Here is a 25,287-nt window from a genome sequence, read left to right as displayed (position 1 = left end):
GGCGTGGCTGACTCTTAACTTTTATAAAGAATATCTCTTTGGATTTGAGACTTTAGTCTTTGCAACTTTACAGATCTGTAACACTCCAAAGAGAAAGGAAAAATTGAAATCGCATCATATGACCCTTTTAAAAATAAATTTTAGATTTTTATTTTTCTGGAGCATGCATTTTTTTTGTTTCTCCTTGCTATATTAGCAAATATTCACATTTTGATCAAAAACTGTTTCTACTTCTATAAAAATATAATTGAATTTTAGTTGTCATTATTCATTATAGAAAACTTTTTTTTTGTCATATATTGCTTTTTGTATATACATTGCAATATAAGCAAATATGCACATTTTGATGTCAACTAGTCACCATTAGATTTCTAAAGTAATTAGTAAATAATAAGTATATAATAATAATAATTATACTACTACTAATTATTATTTTAAATATTCATTGGTGAAGAGTTAATATAATTTGGGGACAACTTTAAGTTTTTTGTACCAAAATAAAAATAAATTATATTAAATATGACGATATTATCTGTTATAAACCTTACATATTTTTTCATAGAATGTCCCAAATAATTGTGATTTAAAGAGAGCCGATTATGCATACGCATTTCTATTGTAACCGAGGCTATAACGTGTGGATGTCATATTAAAAGATGTTTAGTTACTGTTGCACTGGCAAGTGTCTTGTTGATGAAGCACATATGCGCGAGCATAGCAGCTGCAGCGCGCGCGTGCCAAAGAGAAGAAAGAAAGAGCAATCCTGACTCCTCAAAAAACGATTTCTGTGTGTTTAAAAAATCACACCAACCATTCCGATAACAAGTCAGAAAAAATCGGATGTTGTTTCGAGCCCTCATTAACACGATCCGCGTGACGTTCCTGCAATGTTTTGATTCTGTTGACCGTGACGTCACGGTGCACTAAACAAAAATGGTTCCTACTTAGTTTTCTATACAAGCGATCAAAGTGTGCACAACTTTACGCGTTAAATATGGTCCAAATACATCGCTGAGGGAATTAACGCGGTCGAAAGGCTCGGACATGGAGGCGTGTGCGGAATCCGGACGCAAACTGGTGTGTAGTTGAAGCTGTCCTCTCAAAGACTCGGTTTAAATCGGGATTTCAGTCTCACATCGATATGCATTGTGTTTAGTGGCCGGAATCGGGGCGAATCGCTGCGATACGAGAATTAGAGCGACGTACGCCACATTAATAGGTTAAATGCAAGACGCTCGTAATGGTAAACAGGAAAAGACACATGTTTCATAATATTACAAAGAGAGCAAGATGCTCCACATACAGACGCTCGTGCGAGACAGCACACATTGTTGCCCCGCGACCCTCGTGTCTAATATTCATCGGGAAGTTTGAACTCGTTCACGCTGATTTGACATGTATTCATTATATAACAGCTGTAAGATGGTCGACGATTAAGGCCTGGCTGTCAATCATGGAATTTGACATTCGTGCAACTGATATAACATCCCAGCCCAGCGTTACATCTCATATCCGAGCACAGAATGAGGCAGGGGTTCTTCATCCTCATCTTCATCATGTGTTGTTTTCGTCCAGCGCTCGATCTGCAGAAGGATGTACGATGAGAACGAGGACTTGTCAGATGTGGAGGAGATCACAAACATCAGGGGCTTCAGCGTGGAGGACAAACTTGAGAGCAATTCATACAACAGCGAATTTGTTCAGTATATGGAGGGAAAAGGTACTTTTTGGGGGTGTATATCGCTTATTAGTGCAAGTCATATTGATTATATTCTTAAATATTGGGGGTTTTGTTCTCCTGTTGGCACCTGCACCTGCAAATATAAGTTTTATTTATCATTTGATATTAAATGGTTGATATTTAAGGCGTAGTTCGCCCAAAAATGAAGATTCTGTCACTATTTACTCGCCCTCAAGGTGTAGCAAACCTGAGTTTTTTCTGTTATTGAACATAAAAGATGATATTTTGAAGAATGTGGGGTAGCTTGGTCCCCATTGACTTCCATAGTGTAGGAAAATACTATAGAAGTCAATGGGGACCAGAAACTGTTTGGTTAGCCACATTCTCCAGAATATCTTCTTTTGTCTTAAGCAGCAGAAAGAAAGTCATACAGGTTTGGAACAACATTAGGGTGAATGCAATTGAAATTATATTTGTTAATGGATTAGTTTTAGTGGATAGTGAAAGAAAAACAGCCAACAAGTGTCCAGAATTCATTTGTCGTCATAAGGTGTGTCTAAAGTCTTGGTTGTGTCTGAAACACCCCTTTATTTACAACTAATACTTGTGTTAGGCATATGCTCTCCATTTTAAAATCCAGGGATTTGGTTTTAAAAACAGTCTAACTTTTATACCATCCTAGATTTTTCTTATGAATATGTTCAAAGAGAGGCACTGCGAACTCCGCTCATATTTAAAGCCAAAGATGGACTGGGAATTAGGTAAGAGCAAGGAAATCAGTTTTATTTCACATATTTCTATACGTTTTACATTGTGAGTCGCTCATCTGAATTGTTTAATGTACAACAGGATGCCGGATCCAGAATTTACTGTAAGTGAAATCAAGGGTTTGGTTGGTAAGTACACTATTACTTATTTATTAATTTGTTTGATTGAATAGTGACTGTACTCGGTCAAAAGCAGTAAAATATTTTGATAACTTTGCATGCTTTGTTAATCTTTAGTTTTCATTTTCATTGTCTGGGACTTTTATTGTGGTTTCTCTGTTTTATATTGCCAATATCTAATCAGGCCTTGCATAATCCACGAACAGGACAATGTTCTGCAGCTGTATTATGAAACTGAACACATGCACCATGTCTGTTCTTTATGCTGGTATTATGAAGAGTACATATGCATTTGTTTATCTAGCTGATCAATTTGTTGTTGTCATACACGTATACACAGTCCATCTTACTCCTTTTTAGGGTTGAGGAAGAACATAAACTGTCTGAGCCTCAAATTTATTCACAGATTTATGGCCTGTACGTTGCTGGTACATAACTTTGTAATTACCTGTGTATTAAGAGGGTGATTAATCTTAAGTCAAATACAGTAAGGAATATTTATTGGCTGTACTCTCTTGAAAATAAAGGTTCCAGTTAGATCTAAAACGTTTAAAGTTAGTTATATAACAAGACCTGCTCAGAAAATACAAAAAATGGATTAATAATAACCTTTACGTCCTCTAGTGATGATAGCATGCAACTGCAACTCAAGGCCAAGGCATGTGTATCTGAGTCCTTAAAAAAATGAAACTTTCTCTTCATAATGTTTTTAAATCAGGTACCTATGAAAGCCTGTTTTTTGTTTTTAAATAAGAAAAAATTGCAACTTTGTTTCTTGCAATTCTGAGAAAAAAAAGTCGAGAGTTGTGAGATATAAACTCCGAATTTGGAGTATTTTGAGTTTACATCTCACAACTCTCGACTTTTTTTTTCTCAGAATTGCAAGAAACAAAGTTGCAATTTTTTGGTTTGGCAGGAACAAGATTCCTAGCTTCCTTAATCCATTACCAGTATAATTCATCTTACTTTAGAAACGGATTGAAAAGAACGATTTCTTAGAAAGTACTTCTTATGATGGAGAGTGGTCAAGTGTTTGTTTCTGCATGGATGTTCAGGCAGCAGGCGGGCTGTTGACGTGATGGACGTTAGCACACAGAAGGGCTCCGAGATGAGCATGGCACAGTTTGTCCGCTACTATGAGACGCCCGAGGATGAACGTGACAAGCTGTTCAACGTCATCAGCCTGGAGTTCAGTCACACCAAACTGGAGAATTTAATCAAGAGACCCACTGTGGTAAGATTTGTTTAGTTGATTTGTCGCTTTTCAACATTCACTTTCTCTAAAACGCACAGTTGCCATTTAAATATGATTTAAAATGACACTGTTAAGGCAAATCTTACTACTTCAAAGTATTATGCAGTCAGTGAGTGTGAATGTAATTGAGTAGATGAGAGCAGAGATGCTAGTAATAAATTAATTAGTAATATCAAGTCAAATAAATTAGTATTGATATTTGCACATGCAGTTCAATCTTAATACCTTTATGCAAAGTAAATCAAATCAAGCATTTTTCCCAGCTATCGCTCTTGCAAAAGTTATATACGTGACCCTGGGCCACAAAACCAGTCATAAGGGTCAATAAATAAGCTTTCCATTAATGTATGGTTTGTTAGGTTAGGACAATATTTGGCTGAGATACAGCTATTTGAATATCTGGAATCTGAGAGTGCGGAAAAAAAAGTTAAATGAAGTCCTTAGCAATGCATATTACTAATCAAAAATTAAGTTTTGAGATATTTACGGTAGGAAATTTACAAAATATCTTCATGATCTTTACTTAATATCCTTATGATTTTTGGCATAAAAGAGAAATCGATAATTTTGACCCATACAATGTATTGTTGGCTATTGCTACAAATATACCCGTGCTACTTATGACTGCTTTTGTGGTCCAGGGTCACATATGAGTTCATGTTTGTTTTATTTGGTAGAAATATTATAAAAAAATATGTGATGAATATTTGAAATAAAGTTCAAATAAAAACAAATATTATCTTAAAAACAAATTTTAGTTAGTTGGCAAGTCAGTATATCAAATTTTTAGTTTGTTGAATCACTAAAATTACCTACTGGATATAAATAAAAACTAAAACGTGAAATAAAAAAATAAACCTAAATGGTAATATTTAATATAAACAAGAACTAATACAAAGGACAAAAACGCATAACAGAATTACTATAAATTGAAAAAAGAATTAATATGAAACTCAAAGTATAATAACAAAAGCTACTTACAAATTTGAATAACTATAATAGTATATCAATAATACTTAAATAAATAATGTTCTGCTGATATATTTTCACACGCAAAGGGCAACTGTTAATAATAAAGTGTGGAAGTTAGAATTTCAGTTATTGTTGTAAATTAATGTAGTTGTTAAGCATTTAAAAACTTCCTTTGTCTCTTTTGGTTTTAATGTTTATTATGCCCGTTGCTTTAATTTTAATGTATTTCTGATTGTCTTTAGGTGGATCTGGTGGATTGGGTGGACAATATGTGGCCGCGGCATCTTAAACAGAAACAAACCGAAGCCACAAATGTCATGTCTGAGATGAAATATCCCAAAGTTCAGAGGTAAAATTTTTTCATTTTCTAAAATGATTAGGAATAGACCTTTTTCAAAGACTGTGATGACACATTCTCACAGTTATTACCATTTTAAAAAAAATCTAGCAGTTTTTAAATTTCAGTAAAAAAAAAAAAAAAGTGTGGAAGTTAGAATTTCAGTTATTGTTGTAAATTAATGTAGTTGTTAAGCATTTAAAAACTTCCTTTGTCTCTTTTGGTTTTAATGTTTATTATGCCCGTTGCTTTAATTTTAATGTATTTCTGATTGTCTTTAGGTGGATCTGGTGGATTGGGTGGACAATATGTGGCCGCGGCATCTTAAACAGAAACAAACCGAAGCCACAAATGTCATGTCTGAGATGAAATATCCCAAAGTTCAGAGGTAATATTTTTTCATTTTCAAAAATGATTAGGAATAGACCTTTTTCAAAGACTGTGATGACACATTCTCACAGTTATTACCATTTTAAAAAAAATCTAGCAGTTTTTAAATTTCAGTAAAAAAAAAAAAAATGTAATGTGGGTCAAAGACGTTAAGATGTCCGCATCAAAAGAAATTTACAAAAGTGATTTTATGTCCATAGAAAGCACATTAAATGCAAGTAAAGTGTCTACTTTTAAGGTTTCAAATACGTTTTTGAAGTATAAAATGTCAAAATTTGGTTGAAATAATGTTCCATTGTCATTCAGTTGTAGTTCACACTTATAGTTATGTAAAAATTCAAACAACATGCTTATTCTGACCTGTACATATTAAAATGTATAAAAGAATAAGTGAGCATATTAAATTTTATAGGGTTTTAAATGAGTAAAAAATTCTTACTGACAAATGGGCAAAACCTCTAGGATAGGGCAAATTAAAAAAAAATGTAAAATAACAACTAATTAGTGTTTGGGGTGAAAGTAATTAGTTTTTTAAATATGTTATACATTTATTTTAGTTGTAAATATGCCCGACAAGATTGTTACACTGAATGGCATTTTAGTGGGTGTCTTCTGTAAATCAGGTTAAAATGTATGATATTTATTTTTTGCTCATAAAAACAAAAATACAATTACATTAAACAGAAAACTTTTTACATTTTTTTTTTTTTGGGAAAAACAACAATTTAAAGCAGTATTGTTTTTATGCTTAAACCCTTTTTCGTCTTTGACCCATGTACATTTGTATCACTATACTTACAGTTAATGCTGCTGTGAGCGTGTTTCTAATATAGAAGCTGAGGGAGTGATGGCAAATTTGACATCTTTCTCTCTTCTGACCGACATAATCAATCTCTCAATATTTTTTACTCTTTTGTAAAGTAATAGAGACGCCATTGTTTTTTTTTGTGTTAGTATTAAAGCAAAAGGAAATGCTAAAATTATATTTATTGTAGTTTCTGTTCACTACTATAGAAGTTTATCCAACTATAACAACAACTGCTTCTGAGAACCCCAGACATGTGAAAAGGGGTCATTGCTTTTTCCGTTTTTTTTCCCAGAGTGTGGCCTGAGAAATTGCAGATTCTCTGACAAGTTAGGCTCTGTAAATAGCAATAAAGAGCTGGAGAGAAGACGAAAACTTAGATGTGACTCTCTTTCAGTGGCATTTGGAGAGGGGGGGTTTGTAATGTTATGCGCATGTTTTTAATGCCCACATAGTTGTACATTTAAGGTTTTGTTGTTTTTCTGTCTACTCCGATTTCCCTTCAGGAAGTATTCTGGCTTTCAGACGCAGCTCAAAGCTTGTTGAGTCAATCTGAAAACTGTTCTCTGACATCCTGCATTAGTCAAAGATGAGGTCTGCTCATTTCCCACAGTCCCTTGCTTTGCTCTTCGGCGCATGCTGCGCATTTCTTTGGCCTGCAGCTGGCTGTGACTCCATCAGGTTGCTAGGCAGCACACACTTCTAATGCGGAGAAGAGGTGGGTCTTCACGGGCTGCTGCAGGATCCCAATGAATCCTCCTCAGCCAATCAGAGTATCGCATAGGAGTATTTCCTGCACAGGAAAGCCCACTCTCGCTCTCTTTCTCTCTTTCTCTCACTTTGTCTTTGACTCCCTCCTCCTGACTCTCTGTATTCATTGAGCTCTTTTATAAAGCAAGAACTCAGCGCTACAAGTCAGTTCAGTTCTGTTCTTTTGAGTCACATGGGCAGATGTCAGAACGGCGAAGTGCCTCAAATGGGGATGAGCATCTATTGGGTATGTGTTTTATTTCATTGCCAACTATGGTGCGATAATGTACATAATCCTTAAGAGGTCCCGTTAGGGTTTGGTATAGTTTGCTCAACTTTCTTTGCTACTTTTATGAAAGGGTGACCAATAATTTGTGGTCATTCCACTTATGGTTATGCGGTCTGCTGTAATAAATGTTTGTGAGGGTTGCATGTTGCAAATTTTAAAAGCTCACTCAGCGTGTTTGTGCACATCGAGGTTCTAGTTTTGTTTTGGCTGCTTTGGTGAGTCATCCCCCTCACTGACTGCTCTGTGGGATGGATGACACGGGCTGCAACGGTCACCGTTTTAGTTACTAAATACACAGTTTGAGATAGATGTGTTCATATCACAGTATTATTGATTGCATTTCTTTCAGCTTTGGTGTGATTATGCATGTATATGGTTATAGAATAAAACATGCAGCTTTAGGTAGCCTAAAAATGCAATTCTGCACAAAAGTAAAAGGAGATGTGAACAACCATAAATAAAGAGTCAGATTTAAATATTATATTATTTAAATATAATGTATAATATTATATTTGTTTACTGTTTGACATGGGGTACATTTTATATTAATATTATACAATATTTTCAAATAAAATATAAAACAAAAATGTCAGATTCATGTTAATTTTGTTTTTATCATATTTTATTAATGCTGCAACGGTCACCGTTTTAGTTACTAAATACACAGTTTGAGATAGATGTGTTCATATCACAGTATTATTGATTGCATTTCTTTCAGCTTTGGTGTGATTATGCATGTATATGGTTATAGAATAAAACATGCAGCTTTAGGTAGCCTAAAAATGCAATTCTGCACAAAAGTAAAAGGAGATGTGAACAACCATAAATAAAGAGTCAGATTTAAATATTATATTATTTAAATATAATGTATAATATTATATTTGTTTACTGTTTGACATGGGGTACATTTTATATTAATATTATACAATATTTTCAAATAAAATATAAAACAACAAAAATATGTCAGATTCATGTTAATTTAGTTTTTATCATATTTTATTAATATCGAAATAAATTATTTTTATTAATATTAAAGTTCTATTAATGGGGTCATTTTTATATTAAAGTTATACATATTTTTTAAATAATAAAATGTCATAATCTTAAATTTGTATTTTAATTATATTTTAAAAATAAATGCTTTTTATTAATAAAAAAATTATATGTTTCACATGGGGTCATTTTTATATTAAAGTTGTAATTTAAAAAATAAAATAAAATAAAATTTCATAATGTTACATAATACATGTTTAATACATTTTAATAATATATATAAACATTTTTTTTTAAATATTAAAATTCTATTAATATATGTTTCACATGGGGTCATTTTTATATATATATATATATATATATATAAAAAAAACTAACAAAAATATTTCAATGTTAAATTTGTTTTTATAAAATTTTATGAATAATTTAAAATGATCTTTGTGAAAACAGTCTTGTAATCCATAAGAACGGTCCGACTGCATTATTAGTCCTTTGTGCGGGTACTATGTAGTCAATGATTATTCATTCATAACCTTTCATCTAAGAGCTCCAGTTATAGGATGTAACCTCTGAGGGTTAAGGTTGCAAGGTATTACCCTAGTGTTACCTTCTACAGCCTGCAGTCAATGAATGCTTTTGCCTTGTTTGTATTATGGAAAACATCTGGATCCAAAGTGCTTGATGTGCTTGTTTGTTGATGCTGTAACATATGATGTCATCTCCAGTAACATCATCTGACATTTACACTGCCAGAACGTCAGCTGGCACAGTCGGATGGGCAAAGATACCACATGTGAAACCATCTGGTAATACTTAACCGGTCAGTTACATGTCTAAACGTTGTGGAATCCATACTTTGGTGACCCTAAATTTAGAAGTCTCATTTCTCAGGCCCTCAACCATCTGGGTTTGCGCCTAAATTGATGCCTTATCATTTTTTAGTTCACGATGCTCTGCGGTGAGAGATGCCTTTTGCTCATTAGAGCTAACTGATTTCTTCGCCGCCGCCTTCCTCCGGCTCAGTGGGGCAGATTTTACCCAGACACTGAGTCAGTTTGGGGTTTGATTAATTTCGCTCCTTGCTAAAGGCTGTGGATGACAAATGCATAAGCCACAAATAGCTTCCATCCCTGTTCTGCTGCTGAGACGGCTTTATCTGAAACAAACCCACGTCCGTGACTATCGTTCTGTATGCTCCGAGAGAGAAATTAGCTTTGATTTATTGCTCAAAATAATACGGAAACTTTTTTTTTGAAGTCATAATATTGTGCTGTGCTTTGATAACGCTGTTGATTGAGAAGGGGAAATTCCACTGTATATGGTTTTGAAGGAAATATTCATTTTGAGTTGGGAGTTGAACATTCCTATGCTGTGGTTACTCCCAGTTGCAAATACAGTCGTCTTTGTCAGGACTTAGAAACCGCATTAGGGATTTATCGTTCTTTTCTATTTATGCAGATGTTGCGAATCACCCTTGTACTTTTCCTGTTTCTCTCTTTCTGTAGATACTGTCTGATGAGTGTAAAAGGCTGTTTCACTGACTTCCACATCGACTTTGGCGGCACATCAGTATGGTACCATGTCTTCAAAGGAAGGAAGGTAAGTGTTGGATAGTTAGTAGTGCTTTTACTATTATTATTATTATTGCGGTTTGTTTATGCTATTACTTTGGAAGCAATAATGATTTTCTGCAGGATTGACTTTGCTTGTGATCTGTGAAGATCAGGTATCTAGAGGCCCTGTAAATGAATCTCTTCCCTGTTTGCATTGTTGCATCGCCGCTGGAGGGTATCAAATAATATCTGCTCAGAAAGGTCAAACAAGAGTGCTGGCGTGTGCAAGAAAGACGAGAGTGACACATGTATGACTAAAGGAACTTCTAGGAAGAGTTGGAGGAGTTTATCCCTGTTATGTAATCCTCCTGAATATTTGTTAATTGAGAATTGAACCTGAGAATTGAACCTATTTCACTTGCAAAGAAATTGCAAGGTCGTCAACTAGGGCTGTGCAATTAATCGAATGTGATTGTCATGTGCATCGTCCGTAAAGCTGGTTCCGTGACTAGTAGTAAATCTCCATCACCTGCTTTCAGATGGAGCGGCATTTACTACACAGAGCCGTAGTTCGCTGACAATTAGGGGGTATCAAATAATATCTGCTCAGAAAGGTCAAACAAGAGTGCTGGCGTGTGCAAGAAAGACGAGAGTGACACATGTATGACTAAAGGAACTTCTAGGAAGAGTTGGAGGAGTTTATCCCTGTTATGTAATCCTCCTGAATATTTGTTAATTGAGAATTGAACCTGAGAATTGAACCTATTTCACTTGCAAAGAAATTGCAAGGTCGTCAACTAGGGCTGTGCAATTAATCGAATGTGATTGTCATGTGCATCGTCCGTAAAGCTGGTTCCGTGACTAGTAGTAAATCTCCATCACCTGCTTTCAGATGGAGCGGCATTTACTATATTTACTATACAATATCGCGTTCATTGTCTCAGGTGATTCGATCTGCCATAATGAACGCGATATTGCCTAATTGTTTACTGGCTTTACTGACGAGATGCGGATGACAATCGCATGCGCATCTCAATCACTGTATCGTCAACTTAGTAGCTCACATTTTTATTCATACAACATACAGTGGGGGTCCAATTGTCTGAGACCATTAGAGAAATGCTTTAACAGTTTTATATTACATACTTTGGTAACATTTTACAATAAACGTCCTTATAGTTTATTCTTCTTAAGCATGAATTAATCATAGTTCATGTTAATTGCAACATGTACTAATACATTTTTAAAATCAAAACTTGTGTGTGTTAATATTATTTAATGAACCTGAACAATCCTGAAGATTACAGGCTCTGTACAGTTGGGGTTGTCTTCTCTGTGTGAGAAAAATATTCTTGGGAAGATGATACATCTCACATTTTGTACCCAGAATTTGAACTGCTCTCCTCAGGCAGACGATATAGAGTGCCCAAGTGGAGGACTGTTAGAGCTTCTAGATCTTTTGTTTCAAATTCAGTTTTTATTGTAAACAATTATTTGAAACATAGAGATAAAGGTGTACCATGAAGTTTAATTATTATATTTTAATATATGAAGAAATGGTGTACTGTTAATGCCCGGGTTTTGTTGTGGTGATGTTTTATTTTATCAGTTTTTGTCATGATGTCTTATATAAATTGTCTGTTTGTGAGGTTGATGCAGCATAAATTGCCCTGTGAAGGGACAAACAAAGATATTACTACTAGTACTACTACTAACAATGAACAGGTGTATTTTTTATTAACTAATATTAACAATTATTCATAAATACTCTAATAAATGTATTGCTCATTTTTAGGTAAAGTAAGGTTATTATAAAGTGTTATCCACATTTTATTATTAGCAAATATTATTAGTAACAATAAAAAAATTCCTAAGAAATTTAAATTGCAGACTAAAAATAGTAAAGCATTATCTTCATTTTATGTCATAACGTTGTTTTTAATTTTTATAAATCCTGAAACTTTCTGATGATTTCCAAGTTTAAATAATAAAAAAACAACCCAATTTATATGCCTGCTTAAGTCAGTTTGTAGACATACAGTCTTTTGTTGAATTTTGATTATTTAATACAGTTTTGTATTATAGATTTTATTATTATCAAGAATGTAAGTGAAGATTTCACACTTGCCACCTGGAAATCTTCATAAGTTTATGCCATATTGTTTTCGTGTTAATGTTTAATGTCCTAAAACTTTGTAAACTTTGTACTTTATTTATTTCTTGGTATAAATGAAAACAATGGGTCAGACTTTTGAACTGCACTGTCTGCTCGTGAATAAATGGAAGAGATAAAAAACGTACACATAAAGGATTAATGCTGACACGAGTTTGTGAATTATTAATTTCAAAGAAGAAAAATCATATCCCAGTTTAGAATCACACCTGCATTGCTCTCTCTCTCTCATATGTTCTCCAGGTCTTCTGGCTGATTCCTCCAAGCCCACACAATCTGTCTCTGTATGAGGACTGGGTGCTGTCAGGCAAACAGAGTGATTTCTTCCTGGGTGACCGTTCAGACGGCTGTCAGCGAGTAGAGCTGAAACAGGGCTACACGTTCTTCATCCCTTCAGGTGACGCACTGAGCTCGAGTGCATATAATTAAGGAAACTGTAAGAGGATGACAGTGGCAATGCCAAGGTCACAGGTTGAATTCCCAGGAATGCATGAACTGATGAAATGTGTACCTTAAATCCAATGAAAATCGCTTCGGATAAAAGTGTCGGCCAAATGCTGCACTGTAAATTTAATTTCGGTTACTGTTTACTCACCTTCATGTCGTTCCAAACCCACATGCTGTTTTCTGTGAAACCCAAATGGTGAAATTCTGAAGAATCTTTGTGACGCTCTTTTCAATACAACAACAGTTCTTGGTCATTGATCATGTCCGTCCAAAAAAAAGAACAATAAAAGCCATCCCTATGACATTTGTGCTGTATTCCAAGGTTTATAAAGTCATACAATAGCTTTGTGTGAGGAACAGACTGAAATTGAAGTAATTATTCTACTAAAGCTCAGAAATGTCATTTGATTTTGTGTTCGGATTCAAAAATAGCGGCAGGTTTGACTTTAGTGACGTACATAAGTTGAAGAACGGAGAATGACATTTGAGAGCAGAAAATGTTTTCGTTCCTGAAATTGAGCATTCATATTTTTGTTCTCGTGTGTGTAGGTTGGATCCATGCCGTCTACACTCCAGAAGACACCCTGGTGTTTGGCGGAAATATTTTACACAGTTTTAACATTCCCATGCAGCTCACTGTCTACGAAATTGAAAACAGAACAAAGGTAAAGCATTTATCTAAAAAAAATATAGATTGTTTGATGATTTATCAGTCAGTGTTTAAGGATCTGTCTCTTTAATTTGATACATTTGGAAGGGAGTTCTAATCAATGCGCATCTTTCGCAAGTTTTTATTTATAATATTTATGAGTATATTGTAAACAGTGTTGGGTAGATTACTTAAAAAAAATAAAAAATTGTAGTCCGTTACTGATTCCAAATTACAAGAATCTATTACATTACACATATTAAATAATATAATCAGACTACATTTTTAATTACTTTTGACCTAACTTGTTTTATCACACTGATTTAAATAGGATAATCTTGTACCACATTGATATAAAAAATACAAAGAGAAAGAGAAAGAAAATATATTCTATTCGTTATTAACAACATGAAGTGCATTAAATATTACATTGTCAAACTGGGGTTCGTGAAGAAACTGCAGGGGCTTTGTGAGTTTAATGAAAAGCTAATGAATTAAATCATGATCAATGATTTTATCATCAAAATACTAAAGAATTACTAAAGATGAAATGGTTTATTTGTTTACCTGCATGCCATGTAACCATTAACCAATGCCAGAAAATCGTAAACATGCAAATGTCATACTTAATAACTTATTACCTTATAATATCTGGGGTACTTCAAGTAAATATTAGGTGAAAGAGACTCAGCTGACAAAAAAAGTGTGGGACTCTGTGCATGTGCTATGTGTTTGTAATAGAATGTAATCATCATAATGTAATCATGTAATCCAGGGGCGTAGCCATCATTTCAAAAGTGGGGGGGACGGAATGTCTAGTGTTATACCTGTTTTTTCCCTTGTCTAATTGACAGGTTTTATTTTTAATCGTACCTTTTTTGCTTTATATGCTTTATGCTTATATTATTATATATGATTATAAAACAGAAGAAAGAGAGAAAGAAACAAAGAGAAAGAAAAAGAGAAAGAAAGAGAAAGAGAGAAATACAACAGCATGTCACTGGGACAGCACCCTTAAAAGGACATCTTTGTACATTATTTACCCCAAAAAGTTTCATAGTTGTACATTAAGGTACATATTGGTACTCTAAGGTACTAATGTGCACCTTTTCGAGTATAAAGTACAAAGATGTCCTTATAAGGGTACTGAGAGTATATTGATTACATATTTCAAATTGTATTTTGTGTATATACTTGCACATTCACATACTACTTTATTCTGTTCTATTCTACAGTCCATGCACCTGACACACAATAGTCTTAGCATCTGGCTGGTGGGGTTTTAATACAGTTACAGAAGACCTGCCTACTTCTACAGCACCCAACCCTATGCCAGATGCCCCCTGTTCTGTCTACCAACCAATAATTTGTAACACATATTAACTATTAACTATGACTTTCGCCTCAAACTCTTAATTTACTGCTTATTAATAGCTTTTAAGGTAGTCGTTGTAGTTGTTAAGTTTAGGTATTAGGTAGGATTATGGGATGCAGAATATGGTCATGAAGAATAAGGAATTAATATGTGCTTTCTAAGTAGCCTCGCTTTGAACTCATCGCGAGCTCTATGAATGTTGGATACAGCGCGAGACCGCGGATGCGAGCTAGGGCGTGTCATGACGTGACAGAGTGACTGATTGCCATGGAAACGTGAACGTCATGTATAGACTATCTTCTCTTTTAATTTTAAATCATTCTGCATTTATATACATCGCTCCATTAAAACCTCAACATGTCGTAAACACAACTCCCCAATAAAAAAGTGCGGGGGACGAATTTACTTTTTATAAAAAGTGGGGGGGACATGTCCCCCGCGTCCCCCGCGTAATCTACGCCCCTGATGTAATCATTAAAATGTAACTAGTCTAATTGTGAGTATTATAAAATGTAATAAAATCTAATTACAAGTACCACCAGACCCTTTCCATAACCAGTGTTGTTATTGTTAACTAAAACAAACTATTACAAAACATTTTTGGTAATTGAAATAAAGCTGAAATAAAATGTAATTATTAGATAAAAAACCTAAACTTAAAAAACTTTATCAATTTTAAATATTGCCCTGGCAACTATCTGAAATATGCTTAAGTTGAAGTACTAAAATTAGTGAAACTGAATTTTTTTTTTTTTTATCTATATAGAAATATTAAGCCAGATGTAATAAAAATTACAAAAGCACAAAACAAAATTCCTAAAACGTAAAGCTAAAATGAAAGCTGAAACTATAAAAGTAAAAGCAAAATATTAACCATATTAAGTTGCTGACAGTTAAAAGGCTGTTTTAGTGACAGCACTGGACACCTTTGATGTGTTGTGACATTTCAAAGTGACAAACCAGTTACAGTCGCTCGCTTTCTGCTTAGCAGAACCTCCTGGAGACTTTGATGTCTCTGCAGGGCTTAGAGCCGCTGGGCCGGGCTATTTTTATATTTGCTAGACAGAGCAGGCAGAGAAGAAGACCGATTGTGGCACTGGCTGTGTTGTTCCAGGGGCTGCATTATTGCAGTGCTCTAAATTTAGCACTGGCTGAAGGAGGTATGAGGGAATGAGAGCACAAGCCCTCCACAACTCTGAGAATGTGAGTTTCCTCCCTGGAGAGGAGCCGGAATGGAAAGATATGTGCATGAGAAGCATCTTAGTCATGTTGTCGTTTTCTCATACTGCAAGAGCCATCTATTATGAAGCCAGTTATATGAGTTTTATATGTAGGGTTTAGGTAAAACTGTATAATAAGGTTTAATTTCTTAACATTAGTTAATGCGTTAGGTATCACAAACTAACAATGAACGGCAATTTTAAATCTAGGTTAATGCTAATTTATAATGTGCTTATTCATCATATATTGATTTGTGGTAATTTTATACAATTTGAAATCTTTGAAATTTGATTAGTTTATGTAGAAATTAGGGCTTCAATATTAATCAAAATAAAACCGCAATCACAATATGGTTTAGTGTTATTATTAAATCAATTAAATCAATATACATGCCACATGGCACACTTAAGTGTATCAAATAAATTATTATATAATTTTAAGTGAGTTTGATTTTTAATAATTTACAAAAATATTACAATATTAATATTTCACATTTTTATAGTAGTAATAATAATAATAATAATTTTATTTTATTTAAATACTAATGATGATGATAATGATGGTAACAATAATAATAATTATTATAATTTAAATGTATAAAATAAATATTACTACTACTACTACAAAAAAACATATTATTAATAATAAATATTATTATTATTATTATTATTGCTATATTGATATATCATCATAAAATGTTGGGCCAAATTGTGCAGCCCTACAAACCAAACCTGGAGCTTTTCACAAAAAAAAACAAATTTGAATTAAACAGAAAAATCACAAAGTGACCCCCCACAAAAATAATGCAGCTCTAGTAGAGGTTAAAATAAAACCAAGATCAATAACTAATAACTGTTTCAGGTGAACTCCACATTCCGCTACCCTTTCTTCTATGAGATGTGCTGGTATGTGTTGGAGAGGTACGTGAACTGCTTGACCAGACGTTCGCACCTCAGCCTGGAGTTCCGCATTCACGCTGGTGAGTTGGCTAAACTGACAGCAATTTGCAATGATAAACATAACCAGAAGTCATTTTCAAGTAATGGAGAGCGTTGGCAATGCAACATAATCAAGTTTATGCAAGTGCACATTAATGTGATGAGGCAGCTACTATTGGGATTGCAGACGGTGAAGCAACCAAAAGAACAGTAACTTGGTGACATCCTGGAAATGAATGAGTGAATGCCTTTTAATTCTATCCAACCTAATAGCAGTTTCTGTCCTAACCAGGCATGACAAGTCATTGTGGAACAGGTTTTGAATTGCCAAGTTCTTTTGTATGAGGGAAGATACTGATGTATGCATGGGAAGCAGGAGAAAGAAATGACTTGTGGGATTCCCATAAATATAAGTATCTAAAAATAAAATAAAAGTTACTTAAATGTATTTGACATTTTAAGGTATAGAATGTTATTAGTCTATTGCACAGCAAAAATTTACAGGCACAGGGTTAGATAGCAAGGGAAAGCACCTTCCTCTTGACTCCTGTGACAAATGCAACAAGGTGAGGTCAGAAGCATTGTGTGGGGAAATTGGAAAAAATACTGTGACACCGGAATCAGACTGAAAATTCATGTAGATCTCTACTGCTCTACAAAGGCAAAAGACCTTAACTCGCTAGAGTGTGAAACTGAGAAAAATTACTTTAAAATTTTTTATTTGTCCAGCCAAATTAATTAACTTCAATTTGGCAATTAGATGTTTTAGTAATCAGTTAAATGTGAGTGGATACCGTTTTGCAAGCAATTTATTTCCAATGCTCAGTAACGTAAAAGAATGCTAGACATAGCGTAATTTAAATGTTTTTTTATTGACTTGAATGAAAATAGCCTAACCTAAAAGAACGAATTGTTGATTGGTGTGAATGCCAGCAAGCAGGAATAATGCTCAGAATGCTTGTGGATTAAACATCTCCAGTGACGTTCATCGCCATGGAATGACTTCCATGGAATGGAATGATATCGGGTTACAAGAAAAGGTCTAAAGACGCGAATGACGCGAAATTTACTTGACACGTTTGTCGCAAGCGCGTCTTCCGCGCAAGTTCAAAAATTTCAACTCGAGCGGAAAATTTGCATTACGCGTTCTCACACAAGCCAATCAGCGAAGAGTTTCTTGACACGTCCAGCTGAATCAGACAATAGAAGAGAGCATTATTGCAACTGTCTGTTATTATATAGGTCTGGAGTATAGAAAACAATTAAAATCAGTTGTAGTTGTATTTTATTAGCATGGCTACAGAGATGCTGCTATCAATAATAAAAATAATAGTAATATCAGTGTATATATACAGTAATAAAATGTAACACACACATTAATACAGGATCCTAACATTATTCATCCTCTGGATGGTGCTGTGAACCCAGACACGTCGGCGTTTGGCTTTCCATTGTATTTGGGACTTTTTGACAACAGGTGCAAAACAGCGATTGTAGTTATCTCCACCATGGTTGATCGCGCTGTTTTTATTCGCGCGAGTGACACGAAAAACATCCCGCGAGTAATCTAGAGCGAGTGACACGATGCGCATATTCGCTTCGCGTCTGGTGTGAACACACCATTAGAAAGTACATACTAGTTTCCTTATTTCACCATACCAACATTTATCAAGATGATTCCTAGACTTGTTCTGTCTATGTCTTCTGGTCTTCGTGATTTTGGTGATTATGGTTCTCTTTCTAACATCCGTTCGGTATCTCACTATGGGACCGACTGTGGAAGCACCAATTACACCACGTCTGTCAGACTGACAGACCAATCACTGCAACGATCAGGGAGTCCCGCCTCCCTGGTATATAACCCACCGCAGCCCGCTGCTGCGTCATTCTTGCTTTCTTCCCCGTGAAGATTGTGGAAGCTGTACTCGACTGACGCATTATTGGATTTACCGTTCAACTGTTTACGGACGAAGCGGACCGGTGACGTTGCAAACGCGGTAAATCTTATATTGCTGTTAGCTGGGTATCTATCTCGTGTCGAGGGGGAAAACGTCCGCATCAAGGCAAGTTTTTCCACTCTCGGGAATAAACAGCCTGTTTTCTGATCGAATACGATTCAGTTCGTGTTGGATACAGGGAAAGAGGAGTTTATTCAAATAAAATAACTCCGCATACCACTGCTCCGGAGGGTCAACCTACACGTCACGGTGAGAGTTTATCTAATGAAGAGAGTGAAAAGAGTTATGGCCACGGCTAGAAAGGCAGAGAGCTTGGGGGGGGAGATGCTCCCCCTCGCATGTGCTCGTGCGTTCTATGTATCTCGGCTAAGGATTCACATCCTTTCTGCATAGCATGCTTAGGTGTTAAGCACACCCAAGCTGCGATATCTACCCCAGAGGGCTGCTCTAATTGTGCTAGTTTTCCTGAAAAAACCCGTGAGAGGAGACTCAGAGTTGCGATAGCAGGAAACCAGGACCCATGCTTCTCCTCTCAGACTCAGCCCAGAGAGGAGACAGCTAAGCAGCTGTGAGAGCCTAGTACCTGGGGTGATATCATGGATGTGCAGGCTCCTGACCTGCCCCCCCTCTTCGGTGATGCCCTTGCGGGTGTGACAGGAGAGGATAACGATGATAATGATGAGGAATTATCCCCCCATCTTCTGGAGGATGATGAAGAGGAGGAGGATGCTATCCTCCCTCCTAATACATCTTGTCCACCAAGCAGCCAGAGTGGGGAGCCCCTCTCTTCCTCTGCTGTGGAGTTAGACTTATTGGAAATTTGCCGTAGGGCTGTGGCCAAGCTTTCCATTGACTGGCCCTCTCAGCAGGTGGGTCAAGGGGCAGAGAGGGATCTCTACAATGGTAAGAGATTGCCATCATGCCTTGCACCAGTTAGACAGTTCATCCCGGCTGTCCCAGCATGCATGGCGGAGATGAAAAGAAACTGGGACAAACCATTTTCCCACCGTGTGCCTGTTAAGGGTTTTGCACGACTGGACATTCAGGATATGGGGGACCTGGGGTTAGCTGACCCCCCACAGGTGGAGCTTTCAGTAGCCAACCATTTGCATCCAGCGCCACGCTGCCTGGGAAAACTGAGCGGTTTTCAGTCTCAGTTTTCCTAAAGATATATAAATCCTCTGCTCTGGCCGTCAGGGCCCTTAATGTGACATCTCTTCTGACAGCATACCAGGGGGAGCTGTTGGAGGAGATGGCCTGTCAGCTGGATGCAGGCTCTCCGAACCCAGCCCTTTGGGAGGAGATCTGTGTGATAGCCGATCTGAACCTCCGCACATCACGTGGGGCAGTTCAGAGCTGTGGCAGGAGTATGGGGCTAGCTGTGGTGGGAGAAAGAGCATTGTGGCTCAGTCTTTCAGGCCTTTCAGAAAAGGAAAAGGTGGAATTTCTGGATGCCACCCGTAGATCCCAAGGCAATGTTTGGCTCGACTGTCACAGCCATGCGCCAACAGTGTTACTTGAGAAAGAAGGAGGGAGAGGCGTTCGAAACCTGCCTGCCAAGGAAACCACCAGTCAGACCATATCAGCCTGCTCGCGTGAGTTCCATGTCACAGTCAAGAGGGAGATACACAAACTATCGTGGTAATCGCCCCCCACCACCCCAGCATCCGGCTAATGTGTCAGCACAGCCAAGGCCGGCTCAGGCTAAGGGGAAACAGTCTTATGCTGTGGCTGCAGCAAAGCATCGTCCTTCTAACCCTCAAGGGGCAAAAAGAGACGAGCGACCTAGGGTCAGGACTGTTTAACACAGGGGGACAGGAAGCAGCACCTGGGGTTTTCTGCTCCACCCCCCTCAGAGTTCAACACTTTTCTCCCACCCCCGGGGAAATGGAGAAAGTTGTTAACTGTAAACGGTCCAAGTTCAGTTGTTTTAAGGGCCAGTTCAGCAGGTTCACTCACAGTTGTACAAGGGTCAGTGCCACAAGTTCATGGAGTACTTCCTGCAATTATTCCCCTCCCTCCACCAGTGAGCGAAGGGGAGCGGAGCACACTCGCTGCGCGAGCAGAGAGCTGGCGCGCATTGCGCAGTATCTCCGTGGATTCTATCCACAATAGAGAAGGGTTACAGACTCCCAATTTGCTGTAAAACCACAGAGTTTCAAAGGAGTGGTTATGTCAACAGCACAGGGGGAATCGGTGCAGGTTTTAGAGGAAGAAATATCTTCTCTCTTGAACAAAGGAGTGATAAGAACGGTGCCGCGAGAGGAAAGCCAGCAAGGGTTTTACTCCCGGTACTTTGTGATTACCAAAAAAGGTGGGGGTCTCCACCCTATTTTAGATTTGCAGGCCCTGAACAAACACTTCAGGAAATACAGGTTCAAAATGCTCAACTTACGAACATTATCACAAGTAGTGTGTCAAGGAGATTGGTTCACATCGATAGATCTCAAGGACGCTTACTTCCATATAGAAATATTTCCTGCACACAGGAAATTTCTCAGGTTTGCTTATCAGGGCAGAGCTTACGAGTATCAAAGGATTGCGTTCGGTTTGTCTCTCGCACCGAGAACTTTCAGCAAATGTGTAGAGTCAGAGCATCAGCCTATTTGGACCACCTTTTGCTCTGCGCGCAGTCACAGCAGCAGGCAGAAAGGGATACAATGACCCTATTTTCGCATTTGACGAGTCTGGGGTTCAAGGTGAACCGAGAGAAGAGCCGTTTACTCCCCGCTCAAGTGATAAACTGTCTGGGTCTCAGACTGAATTCAGTGCTATATCGAGCGTTTTTATCAGAGGAACGCATCAAGTCATTCCAAAGCTGCATTTCTCTTTTTCAGAAAGGGAGATCGGTTCCTCTCAGGGTGTGTCTTAAGGTTACTAGGGCTGATGGCCTCTACAGTGGCCATAATTCCCCTGGGGCTGCTGAGAATGAGAGAATTTCAGCGCTGGACAGCGACTCAGAGCTCGCACCCCGGACGCCGGCTCAGCCGCAGAGTGATCATCACGGAGGAGTGTGTGAGGGCTTTACATCACTGGAGAGCCCCCTCCTTTCTCAGGGAAGGGACCGCGTTAGGTCCGATCACTCTAAGGAAGTTAGTGACGACGGATGCGTCACTTACAGGCTGGGGGGCAGTGTTCGAAGGCAGAGCGGTGCGGGGGGTGTGGTCTCCTTCTCAGGGGGAAAACCACATAAATTACCTGGAACTACTAACGGTGCTACTAGCCTTAAACCACTTTATTCATTTCCTTCAGGGATTTCATGTGCTGATCAGATCAGACAACACAACAGTGGTGGCATACATAAACAGACAAGGGGGCCTGCGGTATTAGTATATTATTATATTTCAATTTTACAAAGAAATGTGCAGCATTTTGTCCAAGCAATAATAAAAGGACATGCACATTTAATTTATAATTTGTCTTAAATCTCATTTTGTAAACAATTAAATACAATCGTGAATCTAATCGAATCGTGAAATCAAAATTGTGAATCAAATCGAATCGTGAGTTGAGTGAATCGTTACATTCCTACCTCTAACGTGATTGACACAATACAGAGTGCGAGGGCAGCCTCCACACGCTCTCTGTATTGTCAAAATGGAGAGTGTTTGAGCGATGGTGTGCAGAGGCATATTACTTTGTTTTTATGCTCCGTATCGGATGTTCTTTGCTTTATGCAAGAACTATTGGATATAGGTAGAGCCTTTTCGACTGTAAAGGTCTATCTTTCAGCTATTTCAGCATTCGGGAACGATAGGTCAGCACCCCCTGATTTGTCGGTTTATGAGGGGAGTGAGACCGCTGCATCCTGTCACTAAATCCCTGATTCCGTCCTGGGACTTAACGGTGGTTCTGGATGCGCTCTCGCAGCCTCCGTTTGAACCACTCAGAGGGCATTGATTTGTGGCGTCTTTCTTTAAAGATGGCTTTGTTGATCGCTCTCACTACAGCAAAGTGAATTACACGCTTTGTCAGTACATCCTTCCTGTATGCAGTTTGCATTGGATGGATCGAAAGTTACGCTAAGGACTAACCCGGCATTTGTTCCTAAGGTCAGGGACACAACAGGGACAAACAAATCTGTGGAATTGCTAGCATTCTTTCCACCGCCTTTTTCTTCATCAGAGGAAGAGCGGTTACACTGTTTATGCCCGGTGCGCTCTTTGAGTGTTTATGTGCAGAAGACGAGACTGTTACGAAGGAGTAATAAGCTCTTCTCTGGGGCTGACAATTGTCGAGGAAGTCCTGTTTAATGTCAGCGGCTTTCTCACTGGGTGGTAGACGCGATCATAATGTGTTACAAGGATGCAAATTTACCACCTCCATCTCGACTTCGCGCCCACTCCACACGTGGAATGGCCACGTCCTGGGCAATGTTCAGAGGAGTTTCTATTCAGGACATTTGTGCTGCGGTGAGCTGGGCATCACCGCACACATTTGTGAGATATTATAGATTGGATGTGACAGAGTCGTCACTTGTGCAATCAGTGCTGGGAGCAGGAGCGGTGCCTGATATGTATTGCATTTTATTCAGGGCATAAGCGCTTATTTTCAATTCAGCAGTATAATTCACTGTGCTTGTGTTCACTGTATTATACTATGAAGTGCATCAGGTTTGCTCAAGCATTAAAGCCATGATCATTTGTTTATCACCTTCCTAGGTTGCGTCTGTTCATACAGTATTATCTGCAATACGGGAGTGGTCTATATCCCATAGTGAGATACCGAACAGATGTTAAAAAGAGAACGTTAGGTTACTTGCATAACCCCGGTTCTCTGATAACAGAAGTGAGGTATATCACCTCACCGCCCTTCTTGCAGACTACACGGTGAAGAAGCTATGTGGAGAATGACGCAGCAGCGGGCTGCGGTGGGTTATATACCAGGGAGGCGGGACTCCCTGATCGCTGCAGCGATTGGTCTGTCAGTCTGACAGACGTGGTGTAATTGGTGCTTCCGCAGTCGGTCATGCCTGAGGCGTTCCCATAGTGAGATACCTCACTTCTGTTATCAGAGAACTGGGGTTACACAAGTAACCTAACGATTTGGTGAGTAGCTTGTTTTCTCTTCTGATTTTATTTAGCTGAACCCAAGCTTGTAACTGAGAGTCTTGTCTCTGCTCCTCGGCTGGACATGGAGGAGGACTCGTGTGAGACACGGTTAGAGAGGACAGAGGGGACGACCCAGCCCTCCTCCACTGTCCCTCCCTATCAGACCTTCAAATCCCCGGCCAATGATTCTGAAGACAGCTTCAAGTCCCTGCCTTCAGAGTGTCCCAAGACTCCGTCTGGCTCACCTGGAACAGAACATTCCGGCAAATGGACCCACTTGACAGAGTTTGAGCTAAATGGACTCAAGGCCTTGGTGGAGAAACTGGAATCCCTTCCGGAGACAAAGAAATGCGTTCCAGAGGGCATCGAGGATCCACAAGCACTGCTAGATGACGTGAAGGTCTGTATACATTTTCCACTTGTCATTTGTCTTGTCTGTCTCTCGTGTCTTGAATTGACATCACTATAGCTTCCTCCTGACTCCATTTTTCCTTTCTCAAGAAATAATAAATTGAAGTAATCACCTGTTGGGTGGAGCAGTTTAGTTGTAGACCTGAACTTGTAGGTTCAGATAGTAGGCTCAGACCCAACAAGGAACAATGTATGATCTATCAACATTTTGTGTCACTGAGGTAAAGGGATAGTTAACCCAAAAATGAAAATTATGTCATTAATCTGAGAGCGCTCAGACTAGGGCTGCACAATAAATCGAAATGAAATCGCAATCGCGATTAGGCAAAATCTTGTCAGTGAAGCACGGTTCTTTGATCAGTAGTAAATTTCCATCCGAAGGCCAGAGGGCGCTCTCGTGCGAAAACTCCAAATACGCCCCGCAGAAGAAATCCAGAAAATCCTTTTAGTGGTATCTGAATAAACAGAAGATTTAACTGCTTTCATTGATTCAACATGACTAATAAACACAGGACTACGACAACATATGATTTATCTTATAGTTCTTATTATATCTATTATTATAAATTTCATTATAATAAAGTATATAACAATGCAATGCTAATTGACATAGCCTTTATCACTGCTTAGAATACTATGAAATATGTTGCATGCCTTATTCTGTGTAAGAAGCCACATCATCTCACAGAAGGATTTATTTCAAACACTCGACTGACGTTATAAAGGGAGTTTGGAGTAAAAAAATATTATTAAATGTGGTATTTTCACGTGCTATCAGATGGAGCAGCATTTACTACATAAGAGTCGTAGTTCACTGAGAAGCTACGCAAACAGCTTTTATTATACAGATTTACTACTGATTACAGAACCAGCTGTACTGACAAGATGCGCATGACAATCACATTTGATTAATCGTGCAGCCCTATCTCAGACCCTGCATAGACAGCAATAAAACTGACACCTTCAAGGCACAGAAACGCAGTAAGGACATCATTTAAATAGTCCATGTGACATCAGTGGTTCAACCTTAATTTCTGTGTGCAAAGAAAACAAAAATAACGACTTTATTCAACAATTCTGCTCTTCTGTTTCAGTCTTTGACATGCATTCATGAGGGTTCCACACATGTGTGTGGTGCTGCTGACGCAGGAG

General features: G+C 37.8%; 2 protein-coding genes across 3 annotated transcripts in view; one reads left to right on the top strand and one right to left on the bottom strand.

The window, feature by feature from the left end:
* orai1b (ORAI calcium release-activated calcium modulator 1b) overlaps nucleotides 1–25,287 on the bottom strand; it is a 42,023-nt gene that overhangs the window by 3,553 nt on the left and 13,183 nt on the right. The window lies entirely within an intron of this gene.
* The window catches only part of kdm2bb (lysine (K)-specific demethylase 2Bb), a 37,573-nt gene continuing 13,011 nt past the window's right edge, over nucleotides 726–25,287 (top strand). The window contains exons 1-11 of one of the 2 annotated variants that reach the window (XM_016294443.1): nucleotides 726–1,077; nucleotides 1,576–1,720; nucleotides 2,364–2,442; nucleotides 2,531–2,577; nucleotides 3,624–3,802; nucleotides 5,038–5,144; nucleotides 9,865–9,958; nucleotides 12,329–12,482; nucleotides 13,082–13,197; nucleotides 16,639–16,756; nucleotides 23,757–24,124. In XM_016294443.1, the coding sequence (XP_016149929.1) occupies nucleotides 1,045–1,077; nucleotides 1,576–1,720; nucleotides 2,364–2,442; nucleotides 2,531–2,577; nucleotides 3,624–3,802; nucleotides 5,038–5,144; nucleotides 9,865–9,958; nucleotides 12,329–12,482; nucleotides 13,082–13,197; nucleotides 16,639–16,756; nucleotides 23,757–24,124 (1,440 nt within the window). In that variant the 5' untranslated portion in view covers nucleotides 726–1,044. Of the gene's footprint in view, nucleotides 1,078–1,575; nucleotides 1,721–2,363; nucleotides 2,443–2,530; nucleotides 2,578–3,623; nucleotides 3,803–5,037; nucleotides 5,145–5,418; nucleotides 5,521–9,864; nucleotides 9,959–12,328; nucleotides 12,483–13,081; nucleotides 13,198–16,638; nucleotides 16,757–23,756; nucleotides 24,125–25,287 lie in introns of those variants that run through there. The other variant, XM_016294444.1, reaches the window with a different exon arrangement.

The sequence above is a fragment of the Sinocyclocheilus grahami genome, unplaced genomic scaffold (assembly GCF_001515645.1).
Source record: "Sinocyclocheilus grahami isolate Dianchi unplaced genomic scaffold, SAMN03320097.WGS_v1.1 scaffold318.1, whole genome shotgun sequence".
Lineage (NCBI taxonomy): Eukaryota > Metazoa > Chordata > Actinopteri > Cypriniformes > Cyprinidae > Sinocyclocheilus > Sinocyclocheilus grahami.
Note: the sequence above shows the minus strand (reverse complement) of the source record. Positions and strands in the feature narration are given on the sequence as shown.